Genomic DNA, 20,793 nt, shown 5'->3' with positions numbered 1-20,793 from the left:
ATGTAGACCAAGATCTTTTCGAAAATTTGCCACAACGACGTCACAGAGATGCTCAACGCTTGAGACTTATTTGGGTCTTCATAAATTAATGAGCTAGTGGCAGCAATATTCTGGACACTACGGATGCTTGTGGATTCAAATTTTTCCACTAGACGCTCAATTGTTGATCTGAGAGGATGATTATGACGACTATAAATTGGATGTAGCGCTCTAAAAGTTGAGGTCACTGACTCCGAATTTCGGTAGTAAATTTCAACTTGTTGTTGGATTGCATATCTTTCCATGATAAAATGGCAAACCTTATTGAAGATGAAATGTTAAAAGAACGGGAAAAAATATGCCGTCGTTTGCTGTTCCTATCGGTCTACTTTTGTAGCGTCCTTGTTGAAAAACGCGTTACAAGTTCAAAGCTGGCTAATGATTACATGACCTCTATGGCAGTAGCATCAAGCTACTTCCTTTTTAGACTTGTCGCGGTGCCTGGTGAGACCGGAATCGTTGGAAACTGTAAAGTGGATGAGCTTGCAAGACAAAAAAAAAATCCTAATCAGGATGGGACAGAGCCGGTGTTTTCCTGTCTTCGTGCATTCTAACGTTGGATTTTGGAGCCTCGCGCGAGCTAAGCAAGCTTTTGTCAAGCCAGCACTGTGGTTCTTGCGCAGAGTAGAGCGTAAGAGGTCTAGTGAATTACTTGCTCTATACAATGTCCTTTTGACACTCACGCGGTGACGCTAAAGATTTCGGCGGACACAACTTGCCAAAGTTATATGTGGGAATATGGGGTAAAAACATCGAGCCACTTTATGCACTGTCCAGCGTTTGTCATACTAAGGTTGAAGCGTTTGTCTTCTACAAATCTGTCAATTAGCTGCCCCAACGGACAGGCGTCTCTAGTAGTATAAGTGAGACTATTCGTAGCCTCACATATATAGCCCGAACACCTAACCGAACTTACTAACACAAGTGTTGACAATTATTAAAGGCAAAATAGTACCGATATCATAAATTTTCCGTATTTATTTTGAAATAGAAGTAGTATATATGGATATATTTCTCAAAACTTATGATAAGTCGAATTTAATTATTATTATTTTTGCTCGAAAACTCTTTCTAAAAAAATGTGGAGTACAATTCAAACCATAAAACTTCACGTCGTATTTTTTCCCTTTTTCCAACTTTACCAGCTTAAGCCAGCATATTAAGTTTACGCTACATATTTGTTCGATTCGCCACTCTCCATGTTTTGAGTTATCGGTACAACAACTAAAGTAACCTCCAAACCCTTTAAATTATTTTTAACAGTTTTGTCAAACGGTTAATTGAACGGAAAATGCCTTAATTAAACTCTATTTACAAGTGTCATTCATGTTAAGCTCAACATTTTTTACTTGTACTTAACATTTTCATTGTCCTCCATTGCTGTGTCATTCGCGCTAACAATTGCAAAGCAATATTGTGAAAAAGAGTATTATATAATGCACATTTTATCAGACATCTTGTGTTTGCATCGGCTGTTTGAGCCCACACATTGCCATGTTGCCAATTATAGCTGTCCAGCCGCCAGTCTGTCTGCTGTGGCGCGTGCGGCGTGTGTCGAGCGCCGGCTGCTTGGCTCCACTTAATATGACAGCAATTAATACGCAGTCATTTTCATAGCAATTGTCATTATGTTAACTGACAAATAAGTGTCCACTTGGCAAAACTAGTGACTTTGGGGGTTAAGGGACGCGAGTTAGTGAAGGTTAGATAGCAGAGGGAGGAAAGCTGAAAGCTCGTAGTTTACAATAGTTATGAGAAGAAATCTTATTTATATACAATTATAAATATGTACGTGTACTTAAATATAGTTAGTAGTTCTCAACACATATTCATTTCGAGTCAATGGATTCAAAATCGAGCCAAACTCCACCTTCCAAGCTGCCAAAAAAGCTATCTTTAGTTAAGGTATTGTCCGTACGGGTTTTAGGATTGGGCTTGATGACGAAATTTCTCACGATCTCGGCAATTGCTGCTTTGCTTTGCGTGTGCGCAAATCTCATGCCTGCAATAGAAAAGAGAAAAAAATAAAATTATTTTAAAATAATTCCGACACAGGGTCCAAGATATGAGAAATCAGCATGGTATGCAAAAATTTGTGTTAATTGTTTTGAAGCGGCTCGAGTTCTCTCTCAAATGCTGGTTTAGAACTGATTATGATTTAGACTTCTCTCTTTCTCTGTATCACTTCCGCTCGTTATAATTATTATTTATGGATTTTTTTAGTATATGGTTCAAGAGATCGGGAACTTAGCAATAGGGTTGGAAAACATTTGCTTTACATGTTTTGGAGAGTCCACACTGCTCTCTCACGGTGATCGATTTGAGAGCTGGTTATGACATAAGTTGCTCTCTTTCTTTTTATCTCTTCCTCGATAAATTGCTAATTATTAAACAAGTGGACTAGTATATAGAATATACTCAGTCTCCAGTCTTTGTTTTCTCCAGTCTCTTTACAACAATTAAAAATCGTTTGAAGTTGTCATTTCGAAAACTGACTGCTGCTAACAGAGTTTATGGTAGTGTTACTGAGATCTAAGATATTTGTGTAAAAAGTAGGTATGCAAATGTGGGACGAAAAGTTGGCAACATAAAAATCTGCCACAGTTTTTCTAAAGTAAAGTTTCATAAAACTCTCTCTCTTTCTCTTACTCTCGAAACAACTCTTTAGGTGACTGGCCATGTCAAACCGAAGCTGGTGGCGACTATTCGGCTGATCACGAGTTCATACACGTCAGAAACAATAACTATAATTATAGAGAACTGTTTTAAGGCTAGCAAAGTAAGAGGGTTTGAGTTTAGTATTCAAAATGAAAGTGTTATAAAAGAAGTTAGAGTTCCGGAAACCGTATGACCTGCCACTTACCGTACTCATATAATATTCTGTATATACAATTTCTCCACAAGCATTACCACTTACCTAGACACACACGTGGTCCATCACCGAACGCCAAGAACACGCCCCTATCGCGATAACTTTTTAAGCCACCATTTTCGGGTAGAAAACGCTCTGGTTTAAATAACTCTGGTTCCTCGTAGATGCTTTCATCGTGATGTATGGAGTGTGCTGGTATCAAAATGACGTCATTTTTTTCCACTTTCAAAATACTGCCGTCTTTATTAACCAGCTCACAAGAGTTCGTGCACAGCTTTTTGTTAAAGAGTATCGGCGAAAATATTCTTAAAGCCTCTAGAAAGGAAAATAATGATATATGTATGTACTATATTATATACAAACCGTGTAAGCAAGCATCTAAGTATGGCAAATCCGAGAGCACTTCGAAGCTCAAGTTGCCATCTTCGTCCAGATTCTGCGCAATTTCTTGGCGTAATTGACGCTGTTTGTCTTCGTAGCGTGCGAGCTGCAAGAGCGTAATCGATCATTATCTTCGTATTATTCGGAAATCGCAAACACCTGTAAAGTTCTTACCAGCAGCAAACAATGTGTTATAGCCGTTGTTGTTGTTAAAAAGCCATCGGTTATGTAGGTCATCACATGCGACGTTACCTCCGGCGTGGATATATTTCGTTTCCGCTGCAGTTGCAACATATAATTAATAAAATCGGCTTTTTCCACATCTTGCTTATGCCGCAAATCGATTGTTTTCTGCGTTATGCCGATGAAGAAATCTTCAACATCTTTGGGAAAGAAACGCATTTTGTAGAAACGATCCATCGCGGGGAAGAACCCGTTAAGCAGTTGATAAAATCGAAAAATATAGGTTTGACTGAATATTTTTTTCGTATTGGCATAAATTGGCGATGACTCGTTGCCGAAACTGTTTGCACGAATGCCCAAAACGCATTCGCTGACAACCTCGGATGTGTAGCGCAAGAAGAGCTGCGAAAAATACCGTTATATGGGTTGAATCTTTTTTTCATTTTTCATTTTTTACCTCTGTGGTGTCCAAACCTTCGGTGCCGCTAATCTTAGTTTGCTCTTTGATGTAGCGTATTAGACGTTGGCATACATCCAAGGTGATTGGATAGGCGGCTTTTATCTGAAAGTGTTAGATTAAAGTCTTGAAAAATTATAAAAAACTCACATGACAAAGTCAGGAAGTGATCTTGTTCATATTATGGAATAAGAATTGTTCTTATTATAAGCGCACAAATTTTGATTTGTGGGAAAATGTTAACACAATTTTCTTTTCAGAATTATCATTAATTCTTTGTCATACCCCATTCTTTAAACATCCCCACTTTTCATATCTTCGTACCCCACTCTACATATCTGCCTTTGCAAATGAGGACCACTCTACTTTTTAAACCAGCTCCTAAAGGCAAATATTTCCTTTGAGCATATAAACTCAGCTAGAAATAGTTCTCCCCCTTACGTTATGTGCACTTAGTTGAATGCTTCATACTGTAGCCTAAAGGAGCCTGAAGTACTTGTAGATATGCTGTTATGAAACACCAATGTCAAGTTTACACTTCTATAAGGCTACGAAACCTGGAATCTAGCAGCCTCTAACATTCGAAAGCTGCAAGTTTTCACTAACCGATGTCTTCGCAATATTTGCCGCATTTTCTAGCTCGGCACCGTCTTTAACACGAATTTATGGTCACCACAAATCAATGTAGGCATGTTTTGAGACGAAATCCAGACGCAATCAATAGGAACGCTATCGACTGGGATCCACAAGGCAATCAATGGAAAATTCGATCTACTCTATCCTAAAGAAGGAATCTGGACATCGAAATATGTATAGTAAAGTCCAAAAAAGTTGGAGTCAAATCAAGAGACTAGGACAAAGCGCAAATAAATTGAACTACTCCTCAGCCATATGATATAATATATGTATATGTATATGTGAATGCAGTTGAGTTCTTGGTCTAGCTTGAACTACTCCGTCAGCTCAGAGGAGAAATCTGTCGGGTGCCGACGAGAAATATAATATAATACAGTTATGATCCAGCCTCTACAGACAAAAGTGATTAAGTAATCTGTTCTTATTATACATATTGTTGTTTACTATACATATAAACCAAAACCAATTTCGATTAGTCAAAAATAAGGAAAGTTTTTCTGATAATTTGCAGAAGTTTCTAGCAGCTAGAAAGAAATTTTAATCTGCATGACGGGCTGTGTTGATTAAACGTCTATATGCAAATAAGTCTTTCAGTTGTTAGTTAGGTTAGGTTAGCTGGAGCTTGGCCAGCACTAGCTCACCATCGGTACATGTGCTGTTGCAAAATCCTATTAGCCCAAGATCGACGCAAGTTGATCTCTTTGCCCGCAGAAAAGCTAGCCTCTCCCTAGTTGTGGGGGTTTTAATATTGCTCTATTGGCGTCCATACTGTAAGGCTGGGATTCTTACCAGACGCCGTCCGCAGAACCTGTACAGAAGAAGGTGAAGTGGAAACAACTCAATACTTCCTTCGTGACTGTCCCGCGTTTGGGAGGTTAAGACTTAAGCACTTAGGAGCGTATACCCAATATGGAAATTAGAAACACATGCAAATTAGGGTGCTAAGCGTTTTGCTAATTTAAAAAGTTCGAACACAGCAATTCTTCTTTTCTATGGCTTCACAAAGGACTACATATAGCACACCACGTGCGATATCTCTAGATTAGCCATCGAACCTAACTTAATCTCAGTTTTTGGGACGTGCTTTTCTACTCAAGAAGCTGATTATTTGCCGGAACCGCCGATATCGGAAAATATTCTTATAAGACTACAAGTCATCATGAAAGTGGGCAAAGATTAGATTATTTTCCAAAAGAGCGTTACAAAATCGGATGAAATTCTTCAGATCGAATCACGATATCACATAGTTGCCATACAAACTGAACGATCAAAATAAATTGTGTTTGAGTAATACAATTGATACAAACACATCAAAAAAAAAAAACATCTGTACATATGCCTCAAGGAATGAATATCAACAACTTGTTCAGAGAACAAACCTCTCATTAAATAACTCACTCTATTTGGTGTCATAGCGGGTACGATTTCCATTCTACGCTCTTTCCATTTGGCCCCAGTTAATACAAATGGGTTATTAGCGAAAATAAAGTCACTCTTTTCGTCGACCTAAAGGGGATAGAACAAAAGTTTATACAAAAGTGCATGAATAAATATTTAATGAGAAATACAAACTTTTTGTGAAATCTCATTATCGTGAAAATTTTGGAAATCCGTAACGAAAATTTTCTGTACCACAGCAGGATTCAACACTAGCAGTTTTGGAGTGCGCATCATTAAAACCCCGACAAAATTCTCGGCTTGTTTATAAGCTCTAGTGGAAGTATATTTTAATATATATATTTTTTCAATTAATTGCCAACTTACCTGTAAATATCATCGAAATCATAAGCTATATTCCGTTGATGCGAGAATGTGCTGGGAAATGAGCCCACAAACGTATAGGATTTCGCTTGTTTTATGCCACGCTTTTCCCAGTAATGGAGGTTCCATGTTAGAAACCCGTATATGAGTCCAGCTATAACACCTGCTAATGTCAAGGTTATCAAGCAAGTCTCAAGCATCGCTTTTGAGTGTAGACAGCGCGAAAATGTTACACAAATATTCAATAATTAATAGGCACACGAAGAGTTGCGGAAGTGTTGTTGTCTAACGAGTCGAAGCACTCACTTGAGGGCCGCTTTATGTACTGAATTACAGCATTGCTATCAGTATGATATGAAGTTCAAATGTCTAAATTGCTGTCTCTTGCGGTCAAGCATTAAATAATATTAAATTATTCATAAATTTTTGTCGTGATATAGAGGCGTATGCATTAGGGTAAGCATAAAGTTGGTTTGAGACAACTTTTGAAAACTTAGAAATATATTTGCTTTAAAATTTATTGTGAAAACTGGATATATGTATGTATGGATATGGTTTCATCAGTATATTTTTGGTGTGTGCAGTGTGTTTTAAAGAATTTTAAAAACATTTGTATCTGTGTACCAAAATTTTCTAACTGTAAATTATTTCGAATATACAAATCTTGAAAAAGTAGGAGTTTATACCTTGCAAAGTAGTAAGCCTTAAAAAAGAAATGCCTTAGAACTGAAAACTCCAACTATGTGATGATTTCATCTCAACCCGGTTGTTTTAATTATTGGCATATCGGGGTCCTTTATTCTGTTGGTTTAAAGGCCAGCTCAACTCTTTTTTGAGTGCTCAGCAATCGCTGGACAAATTTCTGTCTTTGGAAAATTCTCCATAATATGTCATGTTAGAGTAATACATATAGGTATATGTCATTTAAAATTTAAGTGGGAAAATTTTTTATTATCATTCGAAAGAACATTCTTTGGCGTTAATGTTTTAAAGATTATCATTCTTTAAATCCAATTTTTGATGACTCATTCGAGCATTTCGACTGGTAATAGGCGAATGACACGTGTGATGTTTTGCTCCAAGGCTTGATCACCGAAGTGTTCTCTCAATAAATTCTTTAATTGGTGCGATGTGTGTGAAGTGCCACCATCTTGTTGAAACCAAATGTCATCGAGATAACAAGATTCAATTACAGGCATCAAATAGGCGGTTATCATGGCGCGATAAAGGTAGCTATTGACGGTTACGTTCACAGCGGCATTATCTTTGAAGAAATATGGATATGTTGGATGATTCCACCGGCCCACAAATCACCTCAAAGCGTCGACGTAAAATGAGCGTATGGAACGCCTGTCCGAGAGGCTGGACGATGTCGAAAAAATGGTATTAAAAAAATATCTCTACTTGCATCACTCGTTATTTCTAGTTCTAAGTTTTTAAAGTCAGTCAAAAATTCTTGGAACACAGTATAGCACTTTGATGACCTACTCTCCTGTATGGAATTCAAGTGGATAACTTTGTTGGTGCTTGAACCTTAAATATTGCTGAACTAAATAAAGCAATAACATTTAGCGCGCAGAGAAATGACGAATCGATAACGACTTCAGAAATCCCATCTGATCAAATTTAACCCAGACTGATAAAAAAAATGTACATTTTTATATAATTTAACAAAAATTTTAGAGTACCGCCTTCTAAATAGATTCCGTTTGCTTTACATAGGACTCGGATGAACTTAATTGCTTTCAGTGAAAGGCTTATGATGGTTTCTATGGACTTTACACGTTGACTCTTGTTTAATTCTGGCCAAAAACACAACCACAATCAAACTAGAATCGGACGGTGCATTATTGTTCTAAAAAATTCATGAATTTTGTGACCTTAAATACCTTGTACCGTGTACATATGATCGTTTATGATTATTTGTGCCTTTTTGATGGATTGGCTCTGTGGAACGAACGAACAGAAATCAAAGAAATAAATGAGCATCTTGATTTTTACTCTCCTTTGACGTGCTGTTTTCGGTTTCATCACATTTTTGCAGCGCCATTGGGTAGATTGTTGAACAGTTGAATTATCAGGGCCTGTCTCATAAAAGCGTCTTGTAATCATACTCAGTTGAGAGCTAATAAAATTTAAATTAAAAATAATTCCATGCACGACTTCAGCGGCCTCTCATTCCTGCATTTTTTGTTCACCCTAATAATTTGTATGCACCTCACGAGCGCTGCCGAGTCAACTCAATTGTTTATTTGTGTTGTTTATTGCTCTCATAAAGAGTGCTCATGCACTAATCAATATCAATTTCAGTTCCATAGTATTCAAATACACTATTTCAGATTACTAAGCCTAACTTAGCTACTAGAGGCAGTTGCGAATAAGTTTTCACTTACGTAGAGAACTCAAATTTATTAAAATAAGCAAGCAATGCACAAACAAATATAACCCAAACTGAAATTTTTGAGTTATGTCGTTTCAACGCTGATTTCTGATTTTTTTGTTGTTGATATGTGTGGCTGCTTAGCTTTGTAGTATTCAATGCGGTTTTTTGTTGCATATTCTTTAACTGTCAGAGCTTGTATGTTTTATGCACATGCCTTTGTGCTGTTTACACTTTTGTGTTTTTATTTATTTTTTTTGAATGTTTCATATTTTCGCATTTTTTGATTTCTGCTGTCGCGATTCTGAATTGTCCGCACTTAGCGCAATTCACTCAAGTCTGAGTGTAGCGGCGCATGAGTGTGAGTGCAAGTGCACACACTTAAAAACTACGTCGGCTGCGGCATCGCGCTGGCGCCTGCTCTTGCGTAAGCACAGTGGGCCGATGCCGGTAGAAAATTAGTTAAATTTTTTTTTAAATACGATATATATATTTTTTAAATTTTTTTTAAGTAAAAATTAGTATTATTTTTAGAAAAATTATTTGAAATTTTTTTTCAGTGTTTAAATTATAAATTATATTATTTTTTATAAAATACATATTTGTAAAAATATATTATTTTTTATTTATTTTTATATATTATATATATACATATATATCTATATTAGATTTTATGTTTTAAAATAATAAATTTTTATTCAGTATTTTTCAAAAAATTTTAACAACACTGAAAAAAAATTCAGAAGATAACTCTCTTTAAATAAGTATTTCTTTTAACGAGAAAAATTTCCCTATTTTGACATTTATTTTTGTTACCGCTATTTTTTAACGCACTGCAGGCAATGGGTTGCCACAGACCGCATACTTCAATCTCCATATAATATCTTGTTTTTGTGCTCATTCAATGCGAGCATTCCGCACATGCAAGACAATTTAATTATTCATCCCGCAACGACAATACAGATGTTTTACGGATCCATTTGCAAACAGAATGCCTAACCTCATACACAGCGGTCTGCATACAATGACATTTATGATACCTCCTGCCTGCCTGCGCGCGTGTGTGTGTAATTTCTGTAGAATTAGGATATCTGCGTATGCTTTTCAATGTTTTTCCTTGCCTTGCCCTGTATGCTTGCTGTTCAGCGCGTGTGCGGCTTTACACTGTCTGCTGTAAGCAGAAAAAACTTGCGACGCCCACATGCACAAACACATACGCATATACAGTTATGCACTCATTCATATTTGTTTGCGCACTTTTGATTTATGACTAAAGATGCGAGCTAAACACGTCTTCGTGCGCTTTAAACTTCTGTAATATAACTCAACGAATGAATAATGCAAGTAAAAAATGCCAGAAAAACGAACGTCATCTACATACATATGTACATATATAGTATGTATGTATAGTATGTAGCATAGTGTATTCTAAACGGCGCAGTGCGGGGAAAAAAATATATTTTTGAGTAGAAAAAGTTTAAATAATTTAATAGATAATCTTTCTTTTCCGGTGTCCGGAAGTGCTGAAGAAAAAGTAAGATATGTGGGAGGCTGGTCCGAAAGCTGTTTAGTTTTCAAAAATAAGACAAAAAATTAAAAAAAAAAAACTCAGTTAATTGCTCAGCTAGTCTCTTTCTCGATACGCATGAGCCAGCAGTGCACCAACTTCTTTAACCGCTCTGGAAAATAGGTTTCTATAGGTCTGCAAAAAGAGCTGTCCTTGTGGTGATAATTTAAGATCTTATTCAACACAAATTTCTGGTCGGCGCGTGATTTCTTGCAGTTTTGAAAAAAAAAGAAGTTGCTTGAAAACAAATCTGAAGAACTCGGCTGATAATTCATCATTTCGCAGCCGACTGCGAACAAATTGAACCTGGCGACAGCAGAAGTGTGAGCTAATGTGTAGGCTTGATGAAAGAATGCTTCCTTAAAAGCCAAAATTTATATGTTTACCGTGATACGTCTGTGATTTTTCCAAAAAAGCCATCATAGCAGTACACTGACATTTCAAGGATCATATCTTGCGAAACATCTAACGAAAAACATTGGTAACCTAGGGTCATCCGGACCTAGTACAGTCTGCGACTTCTACGTAGGAAGTTAGCCGATTGCAGTCCTCTGCTTTGATTATTTGTTGCTCCTTGGTGTATGCCGGTGAATCCATATTTCGTCGACGTTCTCTAGACAACGCAAATACTCCCTCGAATTATGCTTAAATAAGCTCAAACCCTGACGTGAAGTGGTTTCATAGGCACGTTTGTTGCTCGGAGTGAGCAAACCCGGCATCCATGAGGCGGACAGGTTTCTCATGCTCAATATTTTATGCATAATCAGACCACCCTAGTATTTTGAGATGCCATTACCATCATTCAGCAGTCTATCAATACAAGATCCTGAACTTTTGTTTAGCCTCTTTGGTAGCTGTTTTCGGGCCACTTACCTTAGCTTGGCAAACGAACGAAGTGTGACTTGAACTCCTTTGCCATAAGTAAATTCTATTTTAGAATGTACAAACGGTAAGAAACACTGCGGAGAGGTAAGGAAACTATAGACTACAGATCAAATGTTAGAATAAATGTCATTCTTGTTATGCCGTCAAGTTTACTATTGGACAAGATAACTAGGTAGTAAAATCGAGCAAATTTTTTTGGCACAGAGAGTGTCAAAATTATTATTTCTATAACAGTACTCAAAAGAATGATACTACTGATACCTACAGTTCAAGTGGGGAACAATTCGGGGTATTGCAACTTTGAAAAACTCCCGCCGGCCTTAACTACCTCAAAACGAAGTGCTGATTTATAGATGGAAATCCAATAAGAATAAGGTTTCATACGAAGCGAGAAAATAATAAACGAATTTCTAAAGAACCACCCTAGCCCGGTCAAAATTAGTATGTATTTATGTTTACATGTCTGTACGTTGATTTATTTTTGAAATTTAAATTAAATATTTATCGATATCTTGGTCTAGTCTTTACTGCGACAACACAACAAATATTTGTCTTTAAAAAATACTTTATTTATTTCCTCTTCCAAGCAATGCATATAGCTGTTACTATATTTAACGGATGATCCAAGTGGAGGTACTTTCATTCATTATTGGATAATATTCGACCGATTAGACAGCGTTCAGCACGCAGTGAAGAAAATATAGCGGCCCTACCTGAAAGTGTACACAAAGATCGTGTAGAGTCGTTTCAGCGCCGTTCGCCGCGACTCGGTCTGTTGTATGGAACGAACTGGCGCATTTTACGTCGAGATCTTAAATTGAAAGCGTAAAAAATACAGCTTGTACCAGAATCGAAGCCGCTCGACCTTTCCAAGCGACATCCCTTCGCTCTATGGGCTCTTGAAAAGTTCCAAGAAGTCCGACGTTTTCTAGCGAAAGTTTGTTCAGCGATGAACCTGAACGCTCAAGAGCTGCCATTTCATCCAGAAAAAAAAAACAGTTTGGTGAGGTTTGTGGGCTTGTGGAATTTTAGGTCCATATTTCTTCAAAAATGATATCGGTGAGAACCAAATTGTTAATGTCACGCCGTGATAACCGACCATTTGATGACTGAAATTGAAGCTCGTGATCTCGGCAACATTTGGTTTCAACATGACGGCGCTACTTCCTGCACATCGTTTTAATCAACAGATTTATTGAGAGAAGACTTTGGCGAGCAGATTATTTTGCGTTTTGGACCGGTCGATTGGCCACCGAGATCGTGTGATATCACACCGTTAGACTTTTTCCTGTGGGAATATGTAAAGTCTAAAGTCTATGTGGACAATCCCAAAACATCTCTTGTGTCATTCGCCAGTTATCAGTCGAAATGCTTGAACGAGTAATCGAAAATTTAACTCAACGGATGAACCATCTGAGACATAGAGCCAACATTTGAAAGAGATACTTTTCAAAAAATTAATGCCAAAGAATGTTTTTCAAACGATTGTGAACATTCCCCTTTAAGTTTTAGGTTTCTGTGTTTTTTCTTTAAAGAAGTATTGAACCTCGAATTGGAGCACCCTTTATATATATCTCTGCACTGAGACATTGCATATCGCACACTAAATGAAATCCTCTTGTTACTACTATCTATGCAGGTTTTATTTTTTCCAGTTTTCGCTCTGCCATTTTTTGCGTTGCCGACAGTTTAACAAGACTTTGTGACATATTTTGCTAAAGCTAACATTTTCATTTTTACATTTCCGTTTTTTCGTCCAGCTTTACGGGTATGAGTATAAGTGCCTCTTGGCGTATGCCTTTTTTCGTTGAAAAACGCTTATGACAGCTAGCTTTGAAGTGTTTGCGCTTGTTGGTAGTGTGTGTGCGTGTATGAGTGTATGAAGCAAGCTAAAGGATATTAGTGCTTACAAAGGCACCGAAATTGTTAGTCTATATGTTTACATGAATATAATACATGTGTACCGTATAAATGGAGATTTGTGTGCTGAGGCTGATATTAGCCGCAATATGAAAAGAGAGCGAGTGAGAGAGTTTTTTGGCTTTCATGAAATTAGGTAGAAAGGATTTTATTTAAAGTGCTGCAAAAAGTTATTTTTACTCTGGTTGGAATTGAAAGCTGCTTTCAGAAAAGTAATTTCCAAGTATTCAAGTATTTTTAGAAATTGAGCCTGTTATTTCTTAAAATTTGCTACTAACATCTTTGCTTCCATTAGATTGTTTGGCTAAGTTCCTAACGGCGAAGTTTTTATCGTTTCACAATTCTAGCTGGTTTGGATTGAGTGTGTTATTTTCTCAGAACTGAGTTTAGTAGTCGATTGGCATAACTTCAAATCCCAGCACAAAATACGTAGAAAACTTAATGATTGACTCGCATACGCTGTTTTCTTTTCAAGAAGCTGCTCGTTTATTGGAAACGCCATAAGTTATAGCTGCCATACAAACTGACGGATCAGATTGAAGTTCTTGTATCGAAAACCTTTTTTTTCACAAGTTATCTCCACGAAATTTCACACATCTTACTAAAAAAGCTAACGCTACAATGTCCAAAAATGTTGTTTAGACCGAACCACAAGAGTGATCCATTTCGAGGTTCCATATTTTTTAAAGAAATAACACAAAAACTTAAAATTTAATGGTGAGTATTTATTAGCATTCGAAAGAAAATTCTTTGTCATTTATTTTTTGAAAATCACATCTTACAATTGTTGGCCACGGCTACGTCTCAGACGGTCCATCCGTTAAGTCCAATTTTCGACCACTCATTCTGGCATTTCGAATGGTAAATAGCGAATGACAAGCGTTATGTTTTGCTCCAAGGCCTGAATTGAAATGGGATTGTCGGCATAGACTTTAGACTTTATATATCCGTACAAGAAAGAGCCTACCGGAGTGATATTACACGATCTTGATGGCCAATCGACCGGCCCAAAACGTGAAGTTATCTGCTCACCGAAGTGTTCTCAATGGATTAATGGATTTAATTGATATGATGTGTGGGAAGTGGTACCATCTTGTTGAAACCAAATTTTGCCGAGGTCACAATTGCCGGTTACGTTCTTACCATTTTTAAAAAAATATTAGCCGATGATTCTACCGGACCACAGATCACTCCACATCGTTGACTCTGAATGAAATGATAGTTCTTGAATCTCTTCAGTTTGCTCACCGTTCCAAATGCAGTAAGTTTGCTTCTTTCAATACCCATTGAGCCAGAAAGAGGCCTCTTCGCTGAACAAAATCGCTCGAAAACGTTGGGTCTTCTTGGAACTTTTCACGGGTTCATAGAGCGAAGCGATGCTTGCACAAGTTGTATTATGTACGCTTTCCTTTAAGTTCGCGACGTAAATGGGAGAAGTCGTTCAAAAGTATGTCCGAGTTGCTGCGAATGGCACCGAATCGACTATCCACGGTCTTCGTGTACACTCTCAGCTACGGCTATGCTGTGTCTCAAGTGATGGTGTTGTGAGTAGTACGATCAGCAGGCCGATTTTGTTGACCATAAGTTGAGCGAAGTGTGCGAAACACATTCTTTACAGAACGTGAATTTTCGTAATAAAGTTGAACGATTTGTAAATATTGTTCGGGACAACAACGCATGATCTGTCAAGAAAAGACTAATACTCTAAATTGATAAATCATTTTAAAATATGAGCATAATTACGCGCTTAAGAAAGGCTCAAGCTTGTCTGCGTTATCCTAAACTCTTTGTGACGCTGTGACAGACAAGTATTTAAGCCGCTTGGATGGCATTAAATCACCAGCAATATTGAATTGTTTTCAACTTTCCTGAATACAAACAATTTTTTCTCTCACACTCAACCGCTGCGTGCTCTCTAAACTCAGTTTTGCTACGAAAAATAAAAACATATATATCGGGTGATTTTTTAGAGCTTGCTTAAAAAAGAAAGGCTAAAATTTGCAAAATCTCATCGGTTCTTTATTTGAAACGTTTTGGTTCATGACATTTACTTTTTGAAGACAAGTCATTTAATGTTGACCCGCTTGTCATGGTCCATTAAATCACCAGCAATATTTCTTCGGAAATGTTGTCTTCCAAAGCTGGAATAGTTTTAGACAACTTGACGTAGCCCCACAAAAAATACTAAACATGATCTTGGTGGCCAACTTTCTCTCACAAACTCAGCTGTGTGGCGCTAGCGCCATCTTGAAACCTCTCTCAACAGTTCAGTTCTTCCATTTTTGGCAACAAAAAGTTTGTTAGCATCCTAAGAAAGGTCAACATTTAAATGAAATTATCAAAAAAAATGTCATGAACCAATACGTTTCAAATAAAGAACCGATGAGATTTTGCAAATTTTATACTTCACCGTTAGCTATGCTAGAGTGCACACACAAAGTTGCTGGGGTTAAAACCGTCAATTTGCATATGAACACCGAAAATTTCCCATTCAACTTTTCTATTTGCCGTTATTTATTCAAAATAGAAGCTCAGCTTTGGCTTAACCTTTTTCTAAAATGCGACTTTGCACCATTTTACACGCATACGATTAGAGGAAACCCGTTTTACAAAATGCAAAAGCAACCCAAGTGACAAAGTGGAGTGCTTGGTTGTGCTTTCCAGTGCCGCATTTTCATTATTATTATTTTCGCAACTACGTACAGTTGGTTGTTAAAGTATGCGTATATGTATTTTCAAGTGCTCCGCATATGTGCCTTGTGTTGTCCATTTTGTTATCCTTTTTCCAGCGGATTGTGCCAGTTTATGCCAATGCTCAATCAAAAAGCGATTACTTGCCATATAGAGTGGTTCGAAGTGGTGGCTGCTTTTTCTTTATTTAGGCACAGGAAATTATAGGAAAGTTCAAATGAGGGATGTTGTATTTGTTTGTATGTAGTATGTGGGACCGACAGTTTCGTTTTTTAACTTTTGGGAAATATTTTGCATTTATAATTGAAAAAGGCTGCTTCCGTATTTGTCACCTTTTTACCGTTAATATTTAATTTTCTTCTTGAAATTTTAATTAGTTTAAGTGGTGTTTTTGTACTCAATTAATTTAAAAGATGTTTTGGGAAGATTTGTAGGCATACATATGGGTGTAATAACAAGATTTATATAGGAAAAAGCGACAGATCCTTGGCCGCACATTAGCTTCAACCTTACGTTGGAGTAGGCATGTGGATTTAGCACTGTCCAAACCCATCAATCCACTCATGAAATGCAGACGCTTAGCCGGCAGATCTTGGGGCTGCAAGCCAGGAATCATAACTTATGGAGCGGTTGCTTGAGCATCTAAGGCAACGCAATCTTTGGTAGGCCTTCAACTATCGAAGTTACGAAGGCTCGCCTGTGTCTGCGCTTCAGTTGCAATGCGCACTTGCCCCACCGCAGCACTTGAAGTCATGCTGGACATACTTCTGAGGGGCAGCACTCTCCAGTGGTATATTGCTGGCACGAAAACACAGAAAGGCATTGGAGCAGGCGTTGCCGGACCACATACCAAACTCTCCATACCAATGGGACGTTTTCCGAGGATCTTTCAAGCAGAAATATTTACTATAAGTCAGTGTGCAGATCTCAATCTCCACCGCAAATATCACAACCAGCGTATCGCTATACTTAGCGATGGTCAAGCGGAACTAAGGGCGATATCAGCGTAAGCTTAGCATGATGGGGCCAGAACCATGCTTTGCAGTGCGGTCCCACGCTTTAAAGCAGCTGCTTTACACGGAGGAGAGAGTGCAGGGTTTATGGAAATGATTAACATTCCCCGAGAAAAATTTCGCCTCTTTGGCGGCCTCTAAACAGGGCATCAAAGGATTAGGAAGCATTAGTCCAACATGGGCATAGTCTCCTGCGAAAACTGCCGGTTCTGTGACATGGAACAGGAAACTTCAGAGCACCTAATTCTGAATTGCCCGGCAATTTGGCTCAAGGTCCTAGGTTACATCAGGCGCGCAGCAGACTCTTTTAATTATTCAGGATGCTGGACATTTGTGACCATATGTAATATAGTATCCGGATCCGTTTCGGTTACGTATACCCATTTATCACGGAAACGGAACATAGAATCATTACCTTTAATGTCTAGCCTCTATAGAGAGAACCAAAGCATGGGAGAACGCTTAGACTTTTACTGAACAGAAATAGAGAATACAATATAATGGATACTTAGGTTAGGTTAGGTTAATCTGGTAGGCCAATAAGCCACGCCTAGACGAGTTTGGTCCTTTCTGATACCAGATGGAGTTCACTTGCTAAGTTCAAGAGGAGTAGTCATAGTTTAAGATGCCTGCGCTTTACGCGAATTTTAATAGACCCTTCAGTCTGGACAATCGATACCTCCTCCAGTCTATCATACAGTGGGGACCTCAGATGCTTACAATTTGGTCTTGCCAATCCGGGACAAGTGCACAAGAGATGCTGCATTGTATCCCTGGTGCTCTATCCAAGACACTTCCTGCAGTCTTCTCGTTCAGTCAGCCCCATCTTGCAATGACCAGTTAGTATTCCCATCATGTTCCTTGTTTTGTGTACTTTCGATCTATCGTTTTGCACATGACTTTTGCAATTTTACACCCAGGTAACTCGTTACTTCGGGTTTTGATTTTCTTTACCATGCTTCGGTCGAGATCGAGGTATAGACAATGCATGGGTTTCCCATAGTTGACCACTTTTTCGGACGTCAGCCGTACACCATACTTCACAATATCGTCCAAAATTTCATTGCCCTTGATGCCTTGTGGCTGGCAACAAGTTGAAGTGATACGGGGTTACTGCTTTGATTGTTGCTTGGCTGTCTACTTAGATGTTGACTTTGGAGCTCCGCGGCTTTCGCAATAACAAAGACCTCAGCTTGAAATATACTGCAGTGGTCTGGCAACTCAAAAGGTTGCCTTATGCTTAACTATGGGCAGTATATTCCCGCACCAACTCCATCGTCCTTTTTCGAATGAGATTTAAGAGAGCAATTGGTGAAAAGTTATACTACCTAACAATACCAAGGTCTCATAGACCCAAAGTCAACATAATTATTTAATAATTCTCGACGAACGCAAGCAGCAATAATGTCCCAGAAATAATTTCTTCCGAAAACAGTTTTTCCACCAATTTTTTACGTCCGCGAGCTTGTCATTAACACCCTATAAACGAATTTTTTTCTGCCCTGACTATATTGATATTTCATCTAGTGCTTTGACATTTCCGATTACTATCTAGATGTAAACGTGTTCAAAATGTATTCAATAAATCAAATCTCGTCATTTCCACGAAATCTATTTGCCATCACCTATGCCTACGATTCGGAGAAAAAGTCCATTTTTCATACAAATATTTCACCAACAACCACCGATTGGCATTAACTCAACGCGGCAAGAATAATTCTAACAATGCCTTCGTTAGTATGCAGCGGAAGTATTTCAAAATCAAGTAATTTTTCAAGCAAACAGATTTTTAAAATCGGATTTGCTTGCGCAATTCTTCTATTCCACTTTAGAGACTGGCGGGTAGGTAGCGAAAGGCAGACCAAAAGTAAACAAATCAGTCACAGACGGCAAATGAAAAGCTGAGTAGAAAGTGTATTATATAAAAAATGAGAAAACGGTGCAAAAATATGAGCAAAATGTGAGTTTGTAGTATAATTTGTAAGTGAAGCGCGTACGTCATACAAAAACGATTTGCCATTACTCTTGGCACTGATGGATGCTTAGGCACTTAAGAGTTGCACTTACGTGAGTGCGCACATACATACTTACGTTACTTAAGGTAGTAGTTTTATGAGTTATTGCTAGGTTTTTATTTAACTGTTAACAAGAGATTGAAGCCTTGTGACCTTGTCGTGCCTAAAATTCTTTCGATTGCGATATAAATAAATGGGTAGGGAGAGAAAATATATTGAGAACAATATTTTATTAAAATTAATAAGTTATTAGTATTTTTCATAGATTACACATATAATATTACCTACTTTACAGTTTTCCAAGCTATATATTGTTTCAGCTAATGCAACGACTTTGACGACAACTAGTGGAATATGTTTTCAAAGCTCATTAAAAATACCATCTTGAGTTATAATTTGATTTTGGTTATTGGAATATTGTGCTGGAAAAGTGAGATTTTAACCAAATACAAATACGAATAATGTGCGAAAAAAATCTTGGTCCAAGCGTTGTGAAGCTCAACAAATGATCTCAAAGACTGACTATGAGCTGCTCCAACCTGGTCGAGCGATTGATTCTACATTTTACCGTCTATAATTTATGAAATTGAAGCAAGCAATTGAAAAAAATTGTCAGAACTGATGAACAGAAATGGCTTCGTCTCAATGCAAAACCTTCTAGCCCATAACACGTGGTCTGGTCATCGTTTGCTGCGGCTCACCGCGATTCCTCTTTAACAATTTTCGCTTAAGGTTGTCGGAAGTGACCCACATTTTATTAACAGTAACACTCCGGTTCAGATATGATTCAGTTTTGTAGCAGCAGCTGTTCGCAGATGGAAATTCTTCTCAGGAGGATTTTTTTTCTTAATCCGTGTGGCAGCGAGTTCCATTTTGTATCCAGCTTTATTTAACCGCTGTTTTTTATGCAAAGTTTAACTCCTGGATAATCGAAAAAGTGCTTAGCTTATGGTCACAATTACTTTATTGACATTTTCCAGAATTGGATTCCAGAATGTGCTGCTCCTTTGACATCAAAATTCTGGAATGAAAAAGAAGAAACCAAAATTACTCCTGAATATACATTCACAGGACCATATTCAATACATATTATCACCGACCTAGCTTACAGCTCTTACCTAGCTCTGACTTTATCGAAGAAAATTTGTAAGACTTAGAGTATTTGCTTTTTGTTGATGTCCACCTTTGACGTGTGCTCAAACAATACTGAGAAAGGCGATCAAATAATCGTCTTCAAAGTTTCTTTAGTACAAAATCTTATCTTTCAAACGTCATAGAACGCAATCTAATCGGACTTATATGGTACTAGGTACAGAGTACTTAATAGCATTGACAGACGGCAGCGTTAAACCAGATTAATTGCATTTTTCGGGATTAATTCAGGAGTTACCACAGCTAACTCCGTTGCTGAATCCAAAAATAGCTCTCAAAATTTTAGGGAGTTTGTGAGATTTTCGTTGGCAACATTGTTAAAAATGGCCAATTTTCATCTATTGTGAATGAAATACAAGCAACCCTGACAGCTGTTTATCAAATTCTCAATATAATATCAATAAAACTTCTATGTTATGATGCAGTTTTAAAAATAATGTGTTGATATGTTTTTGTAATAAAAAATGGTTTGGTAAAAATTAGTCGGCTAACAACCGTAATGTTTATCTTCTATCAATTTTCATTGAAAATATTATAAAAAGGACAATGAGCTGTTTATGAGAGTTTCAAACTCGCATAGCTGCCGTCTGTCACCTACAAATTTGGATCTGATTAAGTGCGCAGTTAATCCGGATTAACGCTGCCGTCTGTCAAGGCTATAAGCCAACTATTGAAAAAATAATGTTTTTATATTTACTAAACCTCATACTAACTGTCTTCGATTCGCCAAGCGAGAGAGGATGTAGCGGATCGTACAAACTTACCAGATGCTTAAACACATTCTAGCGCAACCCTGCCTGACACGTTTTCGGAGAAATGGCGAATCGAAGACAGCTATGAT

At 37.6% G+C, this 20,793-nt stretch overlaps 2 protein-coding genes and 1 long non-coding RNA gene across 4 annotated transcripts in view; 1 reads left to right on the top strand and 2 right to left on the bottom strand.

Annotated features, from left to right (window-relative positions):
- The window catches only part of LOC126763669 (uncharacterized), a 329,848-nt gene that overhangs the window by 70,421 nt on the left and 238,634 nt on the right, over positions 1-20,793 (top strand). The gene's annotated exons all lie outside the window — the stretch shown is intronic.
- LOC126763670 (probable cytochrome P450 28d1) lies at positions 992-6,667 on the bottom strand. Its single transcript, XM_050481380.1, has 8 exons — positions 6,333-6,667; positions 6,141-6,279; positions 5,967-6,074; positions 3,933-4,037; positions 3,467-3,877; positions 3,275-3,398; positions 2,957-3,226; positions 992-2,041 (listed from the first exon to the last, which is right to left on the bottom strand). The coding sequence occupies exons 1-8, from the start codon at positions 6,527-6,529 to the stop codon at positions 1,869-1,871; spliced, it is 1,527 nt and encodes a 508-aa protein (XP_050337337.1). The 5' UTR covers positions 6,530-6,667; the 3' UTR covers positions 992-1,868.
- LOC126763671 (uncharacterized) lies at positions 7,308-9,984 on the bottom strand. The gene is made up of 3 exons (XR_007667655.1): positions 9,526-9,984; positions 8,723-9,106; positions 7,308-7,691 (listed from the first exon to the last, which is right to left on the bottom strand). It is a non-coding gene; the product is annotated as an uncharacterized LOC126763671 (long non-coding RNA).

This window comes from Bactrocera neohumeralis, chromosome 6 (assembly GCF_024586455.1).
Source record: "Bactrocera neohumeralis isolate Rockhampton chromosome 6, APGP_CSIRO_Bneo_wtdbg2-racon-allhic-juicebox.fasta_v2, whole genome shotgun sequence".
Classification (NCBI taxonomy): domain Eukaryota; kingdom Metazoa; phylum Arthropoda; class Insecta; order Diptera; family Tephritidae; genus Bactrocera; species Bactrocera neohumeralis.
Note: the sequence above shows the minus strand (reverse complement) of the source record. Positions and strands in the feature narration are given on the sequence as shown.

Excerpts from the sequence above, each read along its gene's own strand:
- LOC126763670 (XM_050481380.1), bottom strand. The coding sequence starts at position 6,529 with ATGCTTGAGACTTGCTTGATAACCTTGACATTAGCAGGTGTTATAGCT. Across the intron at positions 6,280-6,332 it reads GATTTCGATGATATTTACAG|AGCTTATAAACAAGCCGAGA; the intron begins GTAAGTTGGCAA and ends TACTTCCACTAG. Across the intron at positions 3,399-3,466 it reads TAACACATTGTTTGCTGCTG|CTCGCACGCTACGAAGACAA; the intron begins GTAAGAACTTTA and ends ACGCTCTTGCAG.